The 19,685-nt window shown below is 43.1% G+C and overlaps 2 protein-coding genes and 1 pseudogene across 5 annotated transcripts; 2 read left to right on the forward strand and 1 right to left on the reverse strand.

The window, feature by feature from the left end:
- Positions 1-1,353: 1,353 nt before the first annotated feature.
- On the reverse strand, positions 1,354-6,723 carry LOC129591531 (uncharacterized). Of its 3 annotated transcripts, XM_055487199.1 has the most exons (13): positions 6,538-6,723; positions 6,120-6,471; positions 5,432-5,594; positions 5,215-5,307; positions 5,029-5,094; positions 4,788-4,916; positions 4,613-4,732; positions 4,198-4,362; positions 3,525-4,118; positions 3,347-3,436; positions 3,013-3,129; positions 2,203-2,951; positions 1,355-1,936 (listed from the first exon to the last, which is right to left on the reverse strand). In XM_055487199.1, exons 2-13 carry the CDS (start codon positions 6,414-6,416, stop codon positions 1,655-1,657), a joined length of 2,865 nt encoding a protein of 954 aa, XP_055343174.1. In that variant the 5' UTR covers positions 6,417-6,471; positions 6,538-6,723; the 3' UTR covers positions 1,355-1,654. The 3 variants fall into 3 exon arrangements, with proteins under 3 accessions (XP_055343175.1, XP_055343174.1, XP_055343173.1); XM_055487200.1 differs by having other exon boundaries at positions 1,354-1,936; positions 3,013-3,081; positions 6,120-6,723; XM_055487198.1 differs by having other exon boundaries at positions 6,120-6,723.
- On the forward strand, positions 5,718-15,509 carry LOC129591555 (uncharacterized; annotated as a pseudogene).
- Positions 15,510-15,996: 487 nt separating this feature from the next.
- Positions 15,997-19,334, forward strand: LOC129591599 (guanine nucleotide-binding protein subunit alpha-12-like). 2 transcript variants are annotated; one of them, XM_055487296.1, is made up of 4 exons: positions 15,997-16,568; positions 16,978-17,813; positions 18,302-18,410; positions 18,566-19,334. In XM_055487296.1, the coding sequence occupies exons 2-4, from the start codon at positions 17,301-17,303 to the stop codon at positions 19,024-19,026; spliced, it is 1,083 nt and encodes a 360-aa protein (XP_055343271.1). In that variant the 5' UTR covers positions 15,997-16,568; positions 16,978-17,300; the 3' UTR covers positions 19,027-19,334. The 2 variants fall into 2 exon arrangements, with proteins under 2 accessions (XP_055343271.1, XP_055343270.1); XM_055487295.1 differs by lacking the exon at positions 15,997-16,568 and having other exon boundaries at positions 16,748-17,813.
- The last annotated feature ends 351 nt before the right edge of the window (positions 19,335-19,685 follow it).

Here is a 19,685-nt window from a genome sequence, read left to right on the forward strand (position 1 = left end):
CTGTATTGTACATCTACTGCACCAGATGCACTGTTGCTTTATCCCACCGAAAATTCACGTCGGCCACCGCAGCCTCCGCTGCCGCGCAAGCCGAAGACAAAAAAGTGCGCTTGTATGCATATCTAAATGGCAGATACGTTTTCGTACCACTAGCCTTCGAAACACTTGGCCCATGGGGAAAGCCAGCTATCCTATTGGTGAAAGGAATCGGCAAGCGACTGCAACTTCATACAGGTGAACCTCGCTCTCATGAGTTCCTTCGTCAACGGCTGTCGCTGGAGTTTCAGCGGGGTAGCGCCGCTTCCGTACTCGGTACAATGGAGGGAGCGACAGCGTTAAACGAGATTTTGTTACTGTGATTAACTTTGTTCTATGTTCAGTGTATCGTACCTGTATTTTACATCTACTTGAGTAGCCAGTACAGCGAATTCCCGTTGCCTTCTACTTTGTATCTGTTCTTTTTCCTTTGCAACTCCGCCTAAATCCCATTTTTAAACTCATTTTTTAAGATGTTGTATCTTTCATTTTTTCTTGTTAAATTAACTCAATCAGCTGGACAACTACCTCTATGCGCAAAGCCGACCATGATTTCGAAGACTTTTACTGCATATATGCAGTTTTATTATGCACCTTAATGTGACCTTATCCGTTCGAACTTCGATGCTAAAAGCGCGTGGACTGTCGATAAAAGGAATGACAAATGACATGGTTCCACATAAGCACTTACATCGTTCGACAGATATCTCTAACGATCAGCTGCTGTTACCAGCCAGCAGTCAGCCTAACGAAAAAGATCATTAGCCGCAAAGAGAATTGGGAGAACATCGGTTATTTGAATGGTTGAAATTTTGTGTCTGGACATAAGTCGATAGAATGCGACGAATTTCCAGCCTTCTCTGTTTCCCTAGCTGAACAGCGTATAATAAATTTATTAAAACAACAACAATCTTATTATTAAGAGATCCAGCCCGCGCCACCACTTCCGGAGGGAGGAGAGGAAAGAACCGGCGTGCCTGGAGCTAGCGAGTGACGCGAGAAAATACAACTGCCGCGGGCGGGCGCGCCAAAATTTTCATATAAACTGTAGCATAGTGACTATTTTCAGTATTTTGAGCCACTTTTACACTTTTTGCCTAAATTTTAGGCCATTTTTCAACTGGCGCGGTATCATGCTCCCTACGCCCCGCCCTCCTTCCAAAAAGCTAACTAAGTACGAGCGCCAAACTCGAAATGGCTAGAATGGAGTCTGTCTTTTTTTTGTCAATGAAAACATAAAAATTTTAAAATCGGTATAAGTTATAACGCTAGTGGAGTCAATCACGGAAGTCTTAACTGAATCTGAAGAAAGTTGCGAAATGCAAATTAGAGCTAGTTAATGCAAAACTGCTGTATCTCCTTGTTTCCAGCGAGCAAATCAGCAAAGGAACAAAACGTTCGCATAAACATACGCTGCTACTGCATACGCAGCTACAGATAACCGAGAAAGCAAAAAAGGCACGTGAGCAATTCACAACCAAATTCAAGAGAATTCACAACCACATTTACCCAGTAAACAATTTAACATACACATACTACAGCAAATGAGGAACGATTAGTTTTTATGAACCTGTCCATTTACTCGGGACATTCCCGAATCTCGAACGCAAAAGAAACATTAATCCTGCGGAGAAAAATCTGGCCGGCATGCATGTAAGGCTTTCAATGCATCCACCATCGTTGTGCCCTCTTTACTCAGGTCGGTTTCGATGGTTTCCCGGTTGCCGTTTAAGAAGGACGCCCGCCGTTTCAGTGTTTCCGGACTGCGAGCACGCCCCATCGGCCCATCCATCACGTTCTCCACATGGTCTTCCAGCAATGCTCGATCCAGCACGAAACTAGCCGATGACACGGAGTCGGCAGAAGATCCCGCAGCGCACTTTTGGACAATCCATGCCATCTACAAATGAAGCCGATGAATAATAAACAACAATCTCCTGCGGTCGCTAATAAATAATACCGGAGAACGGCCACACAACAGGTAAACAACATGCGGAAAAAGCAAAACATGATCTGGAAAATGTTTTAAATGTATAAAATCTAATATATTCTAAATAGTGTAAACCTGCGCAGGCGCTTAAAAGGTAAGGACAAGAAAAAAAAAGATGCACAAAAAGTATAAACAGTATCCGGACATTATTTCTGTACTACACAGGAATGTCATACCGCATTGGTGAGAGATCCATTAGCGGTCATCACCGCGTAGAGCAGTTCTTTAGGAGTAACACCATGCTGTTCCGCTAGTTGCGCAATCATCCTCGCATCCCCTTCCAGTTTATTCGATCCTAGCCCATCTTCAGGCGGTGTAGAAGATTCACTTCCCAGGAACAGTGTTCTGGCTGATGAAGCCGATTCCTGCGTGGCCGGTATTGATTCGAATACCGTTGCACCGGTTGACTGCGTGCTCTTCGCACTGAAAAACTCCACATCGTCGCCAACATCTTCCACACATTCGTTTCTTGTTTTAACTCTCACTGGAACGTCGCTATCCCTTGATATATTTACCGCTGAAACCTGCCCCGCAACATCCTTTTCTGCAGCGTCGTCGGCCTGCATGTGAAAAGGCTCCACACTGTCAGGTCTGCTGTCAACCTCCATGTGGACATCCGGCGTTGTATTCACTATTGGAATTTCCTCTGCAAGGTCATTTCCGGAAGCGTCATCAACTTGGACTTCGAAATCCTCCGCACCGTCAAGTATGCCGTCATCAACCTCCATTTGGGCGTGCGTTGGCGACAATGGCGCTCTGTTAAACTCCTCCCGGGACGGAAGAAGCTGGAACGCAAAGTTTGGTGTTTCTGGAGTTTGAATCCTGGGTGAATTGTCAACGGACGGAGGTTTATCAACATGCAGGTCATACAGCTCCGGATCCGGTTCAGGCGATGTTAAACGGATACGACGAGCAGGACGAAAAGCTATAAAAGCATTTGAATATATGACCGCGATAAATCTGGAGAAACCGTTCCGATTCCTTACGCTCTTCAGGACTGGGTTGTAAAACGTCCCCAACAACCGAAGGTTTCGGATTTATTGGCGACCTCCCAACTGAAAGCAATGCGTGCGACATCACGCCGGCATTCGATTGAAAACCATCTAAGCATAATGGCAATCCATAAATAATCGTAATAATACCTCTTTTCAGCAAAATAAAATCCTAACAGTTTTTCATTAAAGTAAGACAAAACTAATAAGCCAAAAACATAAACGTCGACGAACCAATCGATCAGTTTATACTAGCATAATGCATATTAACTATATGCCGATTAAAAGCTCACGAAGAATCACCAGATTTATGAAATTTCAATAATACCTGAGAGTTCTAGATATTCTGATCGATTCCTTTTCAGTGTTGCCTTTTTCGTGCGTATCGGGAAAACTGGTGTGCTGGTATCCGGGCAATCTGCATAAAACATGATAACTGACTTCTCTATAACACTCATAATGAGGCATAAAATAAATCTTGGTGAGAGCAACAATGCCTGCCTAACCATTTAATCCGCGCTCGGAAAAAATTTGATAAAGTACGGTCGTCCTGATTGCGGAAGATTCTTCTTCCTCGTCTTCGGGAAAACGAACAGGCGACGAGCCGCGATCAACGCGTTCGATCACTTTTTGAACGTAGCCATCATCCATCAGTGTCATAGTCTGGCAGCAGTTTTCACGCATAAAATAGTAAGACTGTACAGTTTGACATGCTCGATCTGTGGTGGGAACATTCGTCGCGCAAACGCCTGGTTGCGGCTGAAGGAAATAAATATACGTGGCCTGTGAGGCTTGATCCGATTGTGCCACTTTGATCGCAGCAGTTTGGCATCCCTTGTCGTGCCGAATAACCTTAGGTTCAACGGCCCGACAACCTGCATCAGTTTCGGCCGGGAACGGCAGAAGCACCGCAATTTCCAACGAAGAAGGGGAACGGTGCTCAGGTGATGCATCAGTTTCGGCCGGAAACTGCTGAAGCACCGGAATTTCCAACGAAGGCGGCTGCAAAGGGATTTCCAACGAAGAAGGGGAACGGTGCTCAGAAGACCGATTACTTTGCGACTCCACGCTGCTGAAAGTCTGCGCTTCCGGATCTGTTTCTGCAACATTCGAAAAATTAAAATATTTAAAAATATTACTGATAGTGATGTCCATTTATGAATATCAGGATAGATATACCAATGTTATTGATTCTACAAGGAGTTTCGGGAATTTCTTCGGATGATGCACGGCTAACAACGTTATTCCTGCCGTTGCGGGAAACGTAGTAATTTGCTTGACGATTGACAGCTACAGCATCCGGCACATTTTCGGGAGATTTTCGATCAAACACTGATGATGAATCTGCGTGGGACGAATTAAAATTATCAGAACAAATCTATCCGCTGAGGTTTACGCACTACTCTAGCCAAGAGCTGTGAATACAAAAAAAATACTCGTGGGTTGATACTGCGCAGATTGTGTACATTTTATATGTTTCTCCCGCCTTTCGGTGGGCGTACACGGTTTCCGGGGAGAAATTTCGTCGTTTGGATGATACCCAACAAACACCCTACCTCAATTTTGTGAATATTGCGAATTAAGTGTCACTTACCCGCAGCTGCTTCACCCGTGCTGTCCGTTTCGGAGCTGGATAACCTCCGCCGACTGTGTCTAGCTTTGTGAGTATCAACCTTATCCCGTATTTGTTCCGCGGAGGTTTTACGGTTTCCAGCTAGAAGCATAGTTTCTTTACTGATTTAACGGCACCGGTTGTACAGTCCACTTACGGGATAAAGTTTTGTGAAGCACGGAGAGTCTAGATTCCGAAACTTGGGAAATTTGGATTACTGATGCAGCCGTATCGGGTCGCCGGTTTTTGTTTTCGGAAGCACAGTCGTCCTCACGGATTACGGTAGCTAAACCAACGCCAAAATTAGTAAGTACTTCAAAGATATTCGATATCAACACACATTCGACTCGACATCGATCACAGCATTCTGAGTAACGGAAAGGGAATTTATCAGTAACCTGTATCTTCATCGTCGCTATCGCTGGCAAATTCGTAAATGCGTCTGCGCTTCGACTTACTGTCATCTGAAAAAGTATATTTCGTTGTTATGTGAAAAAAACAAAACAATTCATTCGGAATGAAACTACACACACATTCTCATAAATCAATTAAATACTGTTCACAAAGCCACGGATAAACATTACCCGGTTTCTTTCGCAGTGTCTGTGTTTCCTCGGCATCACTTCCTGTCGGGCGCCGATATGTCGTCGGTTGAGTGTTTTTCTGTTGTATTTTTCCTGGATACAGTATGTATACATAACGTACACGGATCCGAGTCAAAACTACCCAGTACCCGTACAAGTCCAATCAAATCCCATAATATAAGGTGCCCAGGAAAGGTATGGACATGCTTTTACATACCAGCTTTGTTATTTCTTTTGTTCTTGTCCTTCTGCATCACTTCGTAAACCGCGTCTTTGGTCAGGGCGTATTTATATTCTGTCGGCACGTCATAATTATTGATATTCTTTCTTATCAACACCAGCCGCGATGTGATACTGGTGAGTGTGTGACGTTTTCCAATCTGCAAAGCACCGAAGGTATTTAAAGGACTGTATGGTACAAAGCAAGAGAAACAAACGCTACATTACAATGTAGGACAAAATGGTCGCATAGCCCCATACCCAGCATTCTGTACGCAAGCGGTGTAGTGCACTTGTACGAAACGGATATTTTGAACTCAGTCGTACAGTACCCTGCGCTGCATTCGTACTGAATGTGGAGATGTTGGGTATGCGACCGTTTTGTCCTAAGCTGTACTAGTACTGCCATTTCCCAATAACAGTGTTCGCTTTGCAAATTTACTAATTTAACTCCTATTAGTACCAGGTTCGTCTCTATTATAAGTTCACTACAATACTCGTACTCTTTAGTCGTTATGGTGGCTTAATTTATTTGTTATGGACAAAAATAATTAACAAAATTCATAACAATACGGTTTTAAATACCAATAATAATATCCAATATTAACTGATAAATTCACTGATTTATCATGCACAGGGCCGTTCGAACGTCAAAATTTTGACGGTAGAAGTCTTTCTAAACATACCTTTGGATACTTCCTACACAACTCGCGAGCAAAATTCACGCCGGTATGTTTCTCTCCACCCACATTATCATTGGTGGCCACAAATTTGATAATGGCTAAGTCTTCTTCCAGATCGAACAGCGTGCGTGATAACTTCTGTCGACCGTAACCAGATCCAGATTTCGAGTTTATGCGTGACGACTTCGACGTGGGTGAGAAGGCATGTGCAGGCTTTTTTAGTGAAGCTGCGTCGAAAATAATATCATCACTGCTAGTAGCTGAATGGTGTCTTTTACGCCTTCCTGGTTCGCCAGCCATAATCGAAACGGGAGCCCTGACTTCGTCCGGAAGTCAGGGAAGATGGAGTCAACAACTGAAAGCAACGTTAGAATCCGCCAGATGAAAGCAGACTGATTGATGACAGTTTGTTATCGCTCACAAGTTTTCGACGAAGCTATAAGATCAATAGGACAAATTTAAATGGCCCGGTCACAACGGCACTTTGCAGCCCGGAATAAATCATGACATCGATGCCAATCAAAGGGAAAATCAGAAGAACTGTGAAGAAAAACAGCCAAGAAAGTTAGAAACGGTTAGGAACCACGCGAATGAATCGAAAAGATAAAGACGTGATCAGTCTGTGACTGACGCTACGTACCCCTAACGGCTAACGCAACGTGCTACCACCCTGGGCTCGCAGTCACTTAGAAAGAATTGGAAAGATGGGAATTGTCCGAGTCAGATGGGAATTGTCAGTAATCACAATGCAGTGCAATGCAATGCTGTCTTCACTTTGTCTTAGCTGTGATTTTACAAATTTACGACTCTGAAACTGAGGATTCACAGCTTCATTATTTGTTCGTATTCGATCCTTCGAATTATCGCGAAAGAATGGGGACATTGTCGTTCCAGATTCGCCTGAGTAAGTCTCTGGGCGAACTTCGAGTGGATTATATCAAGTATCAATGCATTATAGGATCGAGCCGTAAACGAAGTTCGCTGAGTTACTGCGGTTCTTGAGTTTCTCGTGACTCGTTCGTATATGAAGTTTCGCAGTCAAATCGCTTGTTGTTAGTAATTTACTGCTTGGCTTGTGTAATTGCAAAGATCGGCAGCTAGATTATTAAGGGCTAGGATCGCAATCTACAACGAAAATTCAAACGACATGGGTAAAACTGGATTTCATTATTGGATTTTTTTAGCGGAAGGAGAAGCTCATACTCTGCAAGCGGACAAAGATACAAGAGACGTCATCCATGATAATTTGCGCGAAGTAATAGCAATGGTCTTGCCAGTGGAGACCAATTTGGCCACGGTCCGTTTCTCTCTTCACGGTGTTAGCCGGGGGATTGATGTATCGGTTCCAGCGGCTGGAAACTTTGCGGCGGCCGTGAAGGCCAGAGTTGACGCCGTAGTGTAAGCGTTTAGTTCATGTTTAGACAGTCACATAAGATCAACAGTGAACAAAGGAACCTAATAATCGTCATTCACCGTTTCTAACCATGCTCGTAATTACATTTTTCAGAGGAGCACGATGGGATCGATTCATTGATCGCCTAACGGACGATTCGCCGTATCATCCGCCTGAGCACGCACCAGATGCCAATGGCTGGCATGGGCCAGATCCGGACCAGCTGAAGTTTCGTATTATTCTAAGTAAGCAGTTCGGGTGCAGTCTTGAGCTGGCGCCCTTTCCCGCATATATGATTCTAAAGGTGCGACTATCAGGCCAGCCTGAAGCTTTGGAGTTGTGGCTGGATAATGATGAGCGGGTTCGGATCCAGAATGAGCTGATCGGGGCGGTTCATGATGAACTTCCGTTCGTTGACGTCCAAGTGCATCCGCACTTGGACTTTACTCCGCTGGAGCTAACTGTGAGTGCGCACACTGTGGAAGGGAACCGGGCACATGTCCGACAAGCGTTAGAGGAATACGTGTGAGTACTCACTGAGTAGCTTTTTCTGCGGTAGCGCGTATGTGGTAAAGTCTTGCTATCAATCTTTTACAGAGATGAAGAGTGGTTAAATGTTCGCCCGGATCGTGTTGTGGGTGGTTTGGTTCTGCAGCCGGCTCCTGCTGGCGGCGCACAGTAACTTGCGGAAACATGGCGCTCGCTACCTGGCAGGTATGAAGTTGGCTGAGTTGAGTGAAAGTGAATTCTCTGACGATGCATTGTTCTTCCAGAATGTTACTAACTTTGCTATTACTAACAATGCGGACGATAAAACGAAGACGGATGAAGCACGGCAGGGAAGCCGGTAAGATGACAGGATTTTTCCCAAGATCGTCTGTTGGATCGTGTGGCCATGTCGATGGTGCACAATATGTGGGCATGGTTCTCCCATTTTCCTTTTCAGGCTGAATGCGTTAGTGCTAATTGTGGGAAAGGTGGCAACATGGATGACTGCGAATCAGGTAATGAAAAGTTAGTTATGTCTTGGCTTCGAAGGTTAGTAATGGCGGGGGTATGTGTTTTTTGATCTATTCTGAAGCGATGCAACAATGTTTTTATAAAGAAAATATAAGAAGCTGGATAAATGCATTTTACTGATTAACCCGGATATATTTATTCCTTATCTTTGTGAGTTGAGAGCTGTCCCTGTGTGTGTGGGTATTATCCCAGGGAGGGAGTAATTTCGATGAGATGCTGCGGTGTTGTGGCTTTTTGCGTAACAGATTTGGCTTTTTTGTTACAGATTGGTGCTACTGCAAATGTTATTCCGGGGAAATGCACAAAAAATCCTGCCATTCATGCAGACAGTGGCGGAACCCTTCCAGCAGAGCCTTGTGGAGGCCTCTTAGTGGCGCCCCAAGGCATTGACCACACCCAATTTCCCCGATGTTCCGCATCTCGCCGGTTTAATTACCTGATTTGGCGGATTATAGGCGGTCCAGAAACCGCATCAGTTTATTATTAACGGAAGTGTATGTCCGAACACCAGACAGCATTTCGGTGGCCGTTTATGACGAGTTCTCATGGGCGTTATCTGCTTCTCTTAATTTATTGCCTGAAGCCGACATTGAAGCGGAGACTCCAAACGCCCATGTAGAGAAAGATTGGGTCGATATTAATTTGGATAATTTTCCAAAATTATCTGTGTAAGTCTCGGAGATTCTCGTTAACGACCCCATGATAATGCTGCTTTTTTGTAGGATTGAAACTATTAAGCCAGTTATGGTGATTAAACTCACTCTGAAAGATACTTCACGGTTTACGGGATTTGTTGATCTGCATGGGTTGAACCTTACCTATCTTGTAACACCGATTAACGAAAAACCGTCCTTATCCGCACAAGTCCCAGAAAGCGTGTGTTCATATCGTTCATGTTCGCATCTGGGAAGATGCCTGGTCAGTTCAGCGTTCACGTCGACAGTCTGCAGTTGTAACGAGGGATCCAAAGGTGCGAAGTGTCAGTACGGACCGCTGTGTTCCGAGCCGGACCGGTCTGGTTTTCAGTTGCATTCCCCATGTGGGAATCGAGGATCATGTCGGTACGCATCTAATTTTAAAATTCATGTCGTTCCTTCATTTTAAACTTCATATCGTAAATGTTAGTGCTAGCTTTTAAAATTTCTTGAGCAAGTTTTGCGGTAGCAGTTCATTCGTCAGTCTTATGAATTTTGCTCCAGATACCGCGCACCCGATCATGTGATATGCAACTGTAAAGAAAATTTCACGGGTGATCACTGCGACACGTGGAAAGTCAATGTTTTACCGGACTGTGAAAAATTGCACTGCCAAGAAATGTGCAATGTGGACCCCAGACTATGATAGCGAGTTGTGGTTGCCTCTCCGATGGGATATTGGGACCGGATGGTCGAACATGTACCAGTCGTACGAATCCTGTCCCTCGTGCCATAGCAGCCACATCCACCCGATCACCTCAGTCTTGTCGGACTATACTTACACAAGAGCGCGGTGTGGTTTCGTCGCCGAATTATCCGCATGCGTTCCCAATACCCATCCAGTGCGAATGGATCATCGAAGCGGGCGCAAATCGCCAAACAGTGCTCTACTTCAACGAAATCTACCTTAAAGATCCGGTATCATTGAGGGTTTCGGCGTACGACTATTACGATATTAACGGAGAGACAAGAAATGAGGACGCGCATGTGTTTACGTTTGAGGACTATCCTGATAAGTAGGTCTGGTGTAGCAGCATGATGCCATGTGGTGAAATTTAGCAGATTATTCGCTTTAGTTTTTCTCGCTGATTTTTTTAGCAGCTTATATCCGAAATCGGTGCCCGAACTATATGTTAGTTGTTTGCAGTTTGACAATAACAAAGCCATATGTCGTTCTGCGGATGACAATACGCCGAGAAGATTTCGCCCGAAATTATCCTTTCCCACGTGTGCGCCAATTTTTGTTGGATATTTTTGGCTTCAACGTCACTTACATCAGTTACCCTTCTAACAGCCTGGTGGTTCACAGGAATTCATGCCATCCTTTTGAATGCAGTTTTGCAGGACTGTGTAAAACCGCCAGTGATTTCGAAAGCTTCTATTGTGAATGCTTCGAAGGATTTTTTGTCCCCATTGTGAATATGGACCAAGGTGCGGTCTCTCGGAAAATCCCTGCCTTAATAATGGAACATGCAAGTAAGAATTTGCGAGGTTACCTGTATCACTTGTAACAGATATTAGAGAGGGATTGGATTAGTAGATATGATCGTAAAAATGTGTAGGCTTTAGTGAGTAGAAGAAAAAGCAATAAATATTAGAGCAATTTCGAAACTATATTTTTTGAGGCACAGAGTAGTAAAACGGTTGTCTAACCAGGGCATGTTTCCTTGCAGGTACTACTTTGGAACAGACAGAGTTGAGTGTGTTTGTCCGCCGGGGTATACTGGGGCGCTCTGTGAAAAGAAGACAGATGTCGACGAAAAATGCAAGAAACCCAACTGCAGTCATCATTGTAGCCACAGAGGCATGAACCGTTATTGCGAATGCCGGTACGGGTTCCAGTTAGAGCGTGATGGACGGACGTGCAAAGATTTAGGTGGGCGACAACTGCTGTTGAATTTTACCTTCAAAGAAACCACGGCTGTATCCGCTGTATCGGTTCCGAATGCCATCAATGTGCTACGGAATTTGGTTCCTGGACTGGATAACTGCCGGCGCCAGAGTGTCTTCAACGACACCACACTGTTGTTCCGCTGTCAGTCACCCAATTCGCTTGTGGAGAACAATTTGCGGCAGCAATTGAAATACTTTACACGCACCAGTGCTGGATTCCTGGGAGCATATCATCTAAGTAACTTTACTATAACAAGATTTCTCAGCGTCAGAGATATTAATTTATCGGTTTATTCGCATCTTCCTACACCGGAAAAAATCGGAACTGGCCATTGTATGCCTAGTTGAAGGCAGTCCATGGATGACGGTTACTTGGCGGAAAGATTACATTGTTTTGATCCATCTCGATTGCGAGATATGTGGTTGACCAGAATTCCGCTCGCGGCGAAGGGACAAGCCAGTGTGCAGCTGAATATTGAGAATGTACGAAGGGTGCATCAGGGTGTGTACTCGTGTGAAGTGGAAGATTTTGGAGTGACGGTGAAGCAATCAATCTATGTCGAGGTGCTCCGGGCACCGGAAATGGAGATTTATCCGGCTTCCCCATTTGTGTTAAAAGGAAGCATTGCCGCTGTAACATGTATGACTGTCCAGAAAGCAGATTTCAAATGGTTTAGGAAAGGCGAAGATGTCACGTAAGGCATGGAGCTGGAAAAACCGTTTTATAACAAGAAAATTGTTTGAGTAAATTGCCAAAATGCCAGTTGTATGGTCATTTTGGATGACATCCGGATATGAATTCAGATGGCTTTAACTCGTGTACGTTTACCACATTTACATACAGGCATGTTTGCAGTATCATGGGTGATCATTCGTACAAAGCGTACAATATCCAACCGGATACGCCCAGCCGGGGTCAACATTTGGTGGTCTCGGGTATCTCCGAAAGCTCTGACTTTACTTGCGTAGCCTCGAATGGGGCTGGCAGTAAGGAGCAGACTGTTCGCATCAGAGTTCTGGACGCCAATGACACAGTCTGCCAACCGGAGCGCTACGGGAGAAATGAGTGGACTATGACGGGAGCCGGCGCCGATAACGAGCAAAACTGTCCAGACAGCATGCAGGGAACAGCCCGACGTCATTACTCGAGCGGCCACTGGATGCCACCGGTGTTCGACGACTGTGCGTCCATTCCACTCTTGAAGCTGAAAACATCGGTTGACAGTATTCAAGCCGGGTTCGGCGATCGGGATGCCGGAAATCTAAAAAACCTCATGGCCAGGTTGAATGATTTCGTTAACAACCAAGAGGTGATTCGTGGACGAGGTAATTGTTACCTTGCTTGCGTTCTTTCGGCGCACCATTTCATTTGCTCCTATTTTGTTAGCTATTTAAGCTGATCGTACCATTAGTCTAGTCAATATGTCGACATTAACTTTTATTTTTCATATATTTATTTTGGAATGATGGACCGTCATGAGTTTGTATTCCAGATATGGGAAATGCTGTGGAAATGTTGGATGTTCTTCACAAATTGAGTGGCATCTTAGTAGAAACTGGATACAAAGATGTTACCGTTGATGAATTTTGGCTGAAGTCGGTCAAGCGACTGCTCGATCACACTGATACCAGATCAACGGTACTTGATATCTTCAATCGGTTCCCATTTATCACGCTCCGGAAGACTTTGTTGAACCCATTTCGCACATGCAGTGCCTGTGTATTTTCGTAGAGACTGGTTACGGTTTATGAAAATTGGTTGAAATCGGTCAGGCGTCTGGGTGTTGGGGTATTAGTGGATGTAATGATATATTTTTGCTAACAGTGTGTAAATTTGTTATAACTCCTATTTTGTCTGCTAGTGTAGTGAGTGAGCCTTTAAAATAAATGTGTGTGTATCCTCATGTGTGCTATACAATAGCTTAAAGCTCAATCAGAACATTTGGAAAATTCACCGCCTGCCGCATTGCACGTGGACTTGAGATGCCATTAGGAAAGGTAAGTTAACAAATACCTGCGGACAAAATTAAACTACTTTTACCTTAAGGGAATAAATTGCGTAATTAGATTTTTGCGCAGAATATAAATAATAATTGCAGTTTGTACTACCGTCAGTTTTCAATCCACGACTCGATGTCTCTATACCCTTGCACTACAATATAGATATACATGACATTGGTACTTGTACATAGTACATACAATACATTAATATGGGGTAAGAGCTTAATACCTCCATTACACTTGCAATATAATTCTGTTCTTCTGGAAGCCGCAGGCTGAAAAGAATAACAGTAACAAATTCCAAAGCAACCAACGCGGAAAAACAGCTTCTCAATTCAGAAAATTAGCGCAGCTTGGGCACAAAGGTGTTTCTGGTTGGAAACACTTGATAATTGATGATTCGGCATTAGTTTTATTCCGTGCCGTAAGAGGAAACTGTTCCGGAAATTATTCTTCCAAATCCCTAAACCATGTACAGGCAACAGAAGCCCGTTTTTTGGCTTATCAGTATTACAGCCTTAATGTACGGTGAGTACCAAACAGCTAACACGTTGAGTTCAAGTTTTACACTAACATTCAATTGCCGACCGATCGTTTAGCGTTACTGCGTATGTTTGAGTTCAGTTCTGGATTTCTTGATATGGAAATGCCGAAACTCTAAACAATAATGTAAAACCATTAACGTTTATGAAGTTATCGTCTATAGCGTTTTCGCATTATTGGGTCACCTTTTTTATTTTAAAATACCCGAATATAATTAAGCATGCGCGTTGTGAATACAGTAACAGTGCAACTTAATCACATTAAAATCATGTCAATGCGAAAAGCGGAGTGGCAAAAGAAATCGGGCCTGGAAATCGACTAAATTTTCGAGCTTTTGTCCATAGACCGCGTTATTTGTATATCGTTTCTAAAACTACGACAAGTAAATCAAGTACAAAAACATTATAATACTCGTACAAAATAAAGTAAGCCAACATGCTAGCTTAATTAACTGGCCTATTGCAGTTACGTATACTGAAATTAAAGAAGATAGAAGAACCGCGCTGGTTGCAGTATCATTTCAGAGTAATGCTTTAGAATACTTTTTTGGCATCACCAAATGCTTATATAGATATACACAGATATTAAATTGCTTGCAAAATTAAATTCCATGAATGAATAGTAACCCTCGGCATTGTGTGATTCAGCATCCTTCACCGCTGCCCAGGATGATGACGATGATAATCCCGATGATTTCAATCTGCCCAAACCAACCAAAAGGCTGCCAGTACAGAATACACCGGCTCCCATAATGCAATCGAACCCGGTTCCATCCGTGAACAACACGCCGGCGGTGGTGAGCGCCACAGCCACGCAATCCCTGCAAGCTTTACCCAAGACCGGCGGAAGTGATCAAGTCAATATGCAAGTGGACAACTCCATACTGGATAAAATTGTTAATAAAGCCATCAGCATTGCGCCGTCCGCCACGCGGAAAAATAAAATAAATGCTTTTACCGTACGATTGTTCTCTACGATTGATTCGTCGAACGATCCCGAAAGCGGTGTGTCCAGTGTCCGCACCCGGGTGGTGACACAGACGACCACTACATACTACACAGCAACCGATGACCGTAAGCTGATTAAAATTGAATCTCACTCACAAAATTATGTTTTGTAAAGGACGTACTTAATAACATTGATATCGTTGTGGACAAAAAAATTGTCTCGAATATTTTTGTCGCTATAATATTAACTTTACTACGGCATCGTATCATTCACTACGAAGTAGACGACGAACGGTACGTACGTAATTGCTTAGCGTGAAATTATCGCAACGTGACCTTTGAATTTTTCTTTAGCTCACTTGACCGGAAATGACGATCTCGGCGGTCTCATTGGGTTAGCGCCCACAATGAAGAACACTGCCCGTGTCATCGCCACCCAGAGCTCATATACGACATCCAGAGCCGATTTCCCGGTTACAGTCACTATGATCACGTACTCACCCATAATGACTACCGGATCCTGGACACAGACCGTCGAGCAAACCGAATTCAAATGGACAAAAACCCTGGGGCATTGAAGGAAGATACGGAATAACAATTACAGTTATAAAAATACTTAGAAACCACCGGGACTTAACGTACAGTAATACTGCATACGAAAAGCTTGTATTGATTGATGCATGATTTCTGGAAGCTGTGATTTTTAGCATTTGAAGTCTACGTGACCGAAATTTACTTCGTTACGGGTTAAAATATAATAGACACACTCGGCCTATCGAACCCTGCCTAATAAGTTGTAAAATTTACGAAACGCTTATGGAAACCAATTACTGAATCTCCAGTTGCTTGTATTTGAAGAATGTGCAGTTGGTTTGTGTTCGCCCCGGCATCGCGACCTTTCTGTAATTCTATCGACTACAGAAAGGTCAAAATCGGATAGTAAGTAATTGTGCACAACATTCGCCCTGTACTCCTATTTTAACATTTCGAAATCAGTCACAAGTTATTTGTTTGCCCTTTGCCGCTCAATAGCCATAGATTCTTGTCCCACTGAAACTTTCAAAAAGTTAAGTAAAAGATATGCGGTAGCAGGCACACAGTCTGCGTCAGTCATACGCAGCGGTAATTATGTACTGTAGCCGCGCGATAAGTTTGCACCACTTTTAGATCCGGGCGTGCTGCAGCGTGTGTGTTGATTTCCGTATACCAGACTCTGTGGTGCAAACTTATCGCGCGGCTACAGTAAACACAGAATAATTTAAGCCAGAACACGACTGCGAGCACTGCAGTTTTACTGTTCGACGGTTTATGTTTTCGTACATCAAGGTCTTATTGTTATCTAATTATTCTAATCGTCATGATACAAGCTCATACAATTATATCCGGTTGTTTCTACACGGTCAGATTTCTTAGAAATTGACACTCTACTCAACAATGCAGGAGTCCATAGTGCAAGACACTACGACTTAGTCATCCCATTGCAGTGCTGTGGCTCTATATAGTGCGTAGATGATGTATCGGTCAATTTACAGAATGATAGATTTTAGATGCGTTTGTAATACAATGCGGTATTCATAATTACAAGATTGTAAACATCGCATTACGCAAACCTTAACGAGTCATATTTTTAACAAATCAGACGTACAACCTGCAGTACTGTACAAGACTGCAAAACCGGCGATGGGAGTGTCACTGAAGCGCGCTTCCATTGTTCAGCATACGTTCTCGTATTATTTTGTTAAAACTGTCACAGCCAGTGTGCGTGCTTTTTCCTTCAGCAAATCTTAACGTATGTGGACTTTCCTGGAAGATGTGAGGTTGGTGGTCTTCGGCCACCTCTAATTATCTAGTGTGTATCATTGCATCGAATATGTGGATTGTGGAGCAGGTTGAATGCCATTTTCTGTGATCAACGGGAAATTTGAAACTGATTGGTGTATTTTTCGCAATCAACCAACAGGTAAGTTAAATAACTTAATAACTTGTACGATCTGCATTATCATCGCACCCGTATGTACAATACGAGTACTGTAAGTATTGTGCTGCGCTCTAGCTGTTGAATATGTACGACACATCTGCATAATCTGGCAGCCTCTTGAAACCGGTTGGTTTACACATTTTGGTGTATTTGCTTTTTCTTCCTCCCACGATGTCCAGTACGTGACTGCGTATAGCAATTGACATTCGGCACTTCATTTTATTACATATCTTAAAAATCTTCACCGGACAGATGTTATGACATTCTACACACCTCCGACCGACAACATGGCACTTGTTTAATTTTTCCCCGAGTGCAGACGTTTTCTGTGTACACATGCGTAATCTCTCGCACTTCGCTAGTTACACTCGTTGTACGATTGTATTTTCAGGCAAACGAAAACCTCAGTTGACTTTATTTCAACAATATCGGTTCGGATAATTTTATATGGACGGATTGATGTGCTGCTCGGATTATTTGCATAATATAACGATGGTTGTCCTTATATTCCGTTGACAGTTAAATCCGTCCACCGGCTTCATCGTGCAGCCAAAAATGTGGGAATGCCAAGGATTGTACTAAAGTATTTCACGGCCATGCTGCAATGGTAAACAAAGTGGATTAACTATTTACACGTGGACTTATCCTTATTAAATCTGTTGTATTCACTGACTGAAATCCGATCGCTTTTTTTGCGACAAAATCTCTCCAAAAATGCCGTGTGATTTTTTGTTATCTTGCCTGAATCTGGAAGACACCAAACAGCGTCAGAGTCGTATTATTGATAAAGAACTTCACAAACAGAAACGCCAACTACGCCGGCAGATGAAAATTCTCTTATTGGGCGCCGGTGAATCCGGCAAATCCACTTTTCTCAAGCAGATTCGTATTATGCATGGAGACAGTTTCAGTGATTATGCGATACAGGAGTTTATCCTGACTATTCGACAGAACGTTATTATGGGCATGAAAGTGCTGTTGGATGCCCGCCGGAAACTGGGTATTCCCTGGAAGGATCCGCTGAATGAGGCACCGTCTAAGAGGGTTTTCAACTGTGATGTCCAGTTGGCGGTGGAACCGAATAATTTCTGCCAGAATTTTGTTCCGGCCATATGCGCGCTATGGGCAGATTCCGCGGTGAAATTAGCGTTTGAACGGCGCCGGGAATATCAGCTGGGAGATTCCATTAAGTACTTCCTGGTGGAGCTGCCCAGGATCGGATTACGTGTACGTCCTAAATTTTGTGCTTAGTCTAGTTAATACTTATTTTTTAAGAAGAATTTGCTGATGCGGAGAAAGTGGTTAAATAACAATTCTTGCTCGAGAGCATAAATATTTCTATCATAATACATAATATGCGTATATAAAAACTGATTTGTCTAATTTACTTTTTAATAATAATTTCTAGCCAAAATGACCCTAATTGTGGTCGCATAATATGTCAGTGTAAATGCTTGTTTGGTATCGTGAAACTGCATTTCGTGAAAAAATTTTCTGGATGGTCAGCAAACCGGTGCTAATCGTTACTGACTGGATACGGTAATAAACTTTCTTCCTGTTGGCATATATTGTTTACTTGAAGCACCAACAACGAACAATTTTTACTGCACTAATTTTGTGTTATTTTTTTCTCCAACTTGCAGATTCATTGTATACAAATATTGTAAATATTTGTCAAATGTTTACTTCGTGCTTGTAAGCAATTATTTCTGCAGGACTATAAACCCACGAATCTGGATATTTTACACGCTCGCAAAGCGACCAAAGGCATCACCGAGTACACAGTAGCCATACAGAATGTTCCGTTCCTCTTCGTTGACGTCGGTAAAAAAATCATTTACACTCAGGTTTAATATGAATGAATGTCACACCTCGGTACTTTCTTTGAAGTGTTCCATACGCATGATTGTTATTACCACTTTGAAGTGCAGTGCCACCGAATATTTATGACAAAATATGTTGTTTGTTGTCGTCCGCAGGTGGACAACGTTCGCAGCGTCAGAAATGGTTCCAGTGCTTTGAATCGGTTAATGCTATCCTCTTTCTGGCCGCTGCCAATGAATACGACCAAGTACTACTTGAAGATCGGCAGACCAGCAGAATAATGGAAGCGTGTGCGATATTCGAAACCATCGTCAACAATCTGGTCTTTGTGGAGGTGGCTATAATACTGTTTCTGAATAAGACCGATCTGTTGGAGGAGAAATATCAGCGCTGTTTGATCTCCGATTTTTTACCGGAATTCCTGGGTAATCCGCGCGATATTAAGCAAGTAAAGGATTTTTTGTTGGGCATCTTCGATCGATGCCGGAAAGATCGCAGTAAAAGCCTGTATCATCACTGGACCAGTGTTATTGATACTCAGCACACACACCAAATCTTCTCCTACGTACGCGATGAAATTCGTCGGGAAAACCTACGCCAAATTGGTTTATATTAGCTGATTGCAAAAATTTGTGCCGCTCTTTCTTTGTAATGCTCACTTTTTACGCAATCGATCGTTGCATATTTGACCTTATGTTTATATTTATGAACTCATGGTTCAGTGAATTGATGTGACTTACTTTTTTCTGTCCAGCATTTGCGATCCGTCCTTTTTTCGAAAAAGCAAAATATATGCGTCGTTGACCGTTTATGCAATGTTTTGTTGTTTACCTATAAAAAATTTGCTCGATAGTTTTTCCGTATGCCAGTTCAGCACAGCATTTGGTCGACACGATAATTATGTATGTTGCAAAATCCGTATCATTTGACCGCTGCAGTAAATTTGTGTGAATAATGCGTTGCGATTGCCTGGCCATTTGTTTATTTCACACTACATGACGTGTGCAGAGTCAACACTGCCGACGAGTTTTATCGATAGTTACACAAACCAGCCATCTGAAAGGCCTGTTTGTCCACAAGTTTATGTATGCTTAATAAAATTTCGGATTAGGCTAACCCTCTTTGCCGGTACATATTACAGAATAGGCATCTGTGCTGGTCTCCAAAATTAATGCACGTTTTATATTAATTATATTTACAAAGTGAAGTAAGTAGTACAAAGTGAAGTGCATCGCTTACCTACGTATACAGTCAGTTTTGTGTTTTTAAATGAAA

Source organism: Paramacrobiotus metropolitanus, unplaced genomic scaffold, assembly GCF_019649055.1.
Source record: "Paramacrobiotus metropolitanus isolate TYO unplaced genomic scaffold, Prichtersi_v1.0 Parri_scaffold0000047, whole genome shotgun sequence".
NCBI lineage: Eukaryota > Metazoa > Tardigrada > Eutardigrada > Parachela > Macrobiotidae > Paramacrobiotus > Paramacrobiotus metropolitanus.

Coding starts and splice junctions, on each gene's coding strand:
- LOC129591531 (XM_055487199.1), bottom strand. CDS start 6,416: ATGGCTGGCGAACCAGGAAGGCGTAAAAGACACCATTCAGCTACTAGC. Junction 5,308..5,431: donor CAAAAGAAATAACAAAGCTG/GTATGTAAAAGC, acceptor TACTGTATCCAG/GAAAAATACAACAGAAAAAC. Junction 3,130..3,346: donor AGAATATCTAGAACTCTCAG/GTATTATTGAAA, acceptor CATTATGCTTAG/ATGGTTTTCAATCGAATGCC.
- LOC129591599 (XM_055487296.1), top strand. CDS start 17,301: ATGCCGTGTGATTTTTTGTTATCTTGCCTGAATCTGGAAGACACCAAA. Junction 17,814..18,301: donor TGCCCAGGATCGGATTACGT/GTACGTCCTAAA, acceptor TTATTTCTGCAG/GACTATAAACCCACGAATCT. Junction 18,411..18,565: donor GTTCCTCTTCGTTGACGTCG/GTAAAAAAATCA, acceptor TGTCGTCCGCAG/GTGGACAACGTTCGCAGCGT.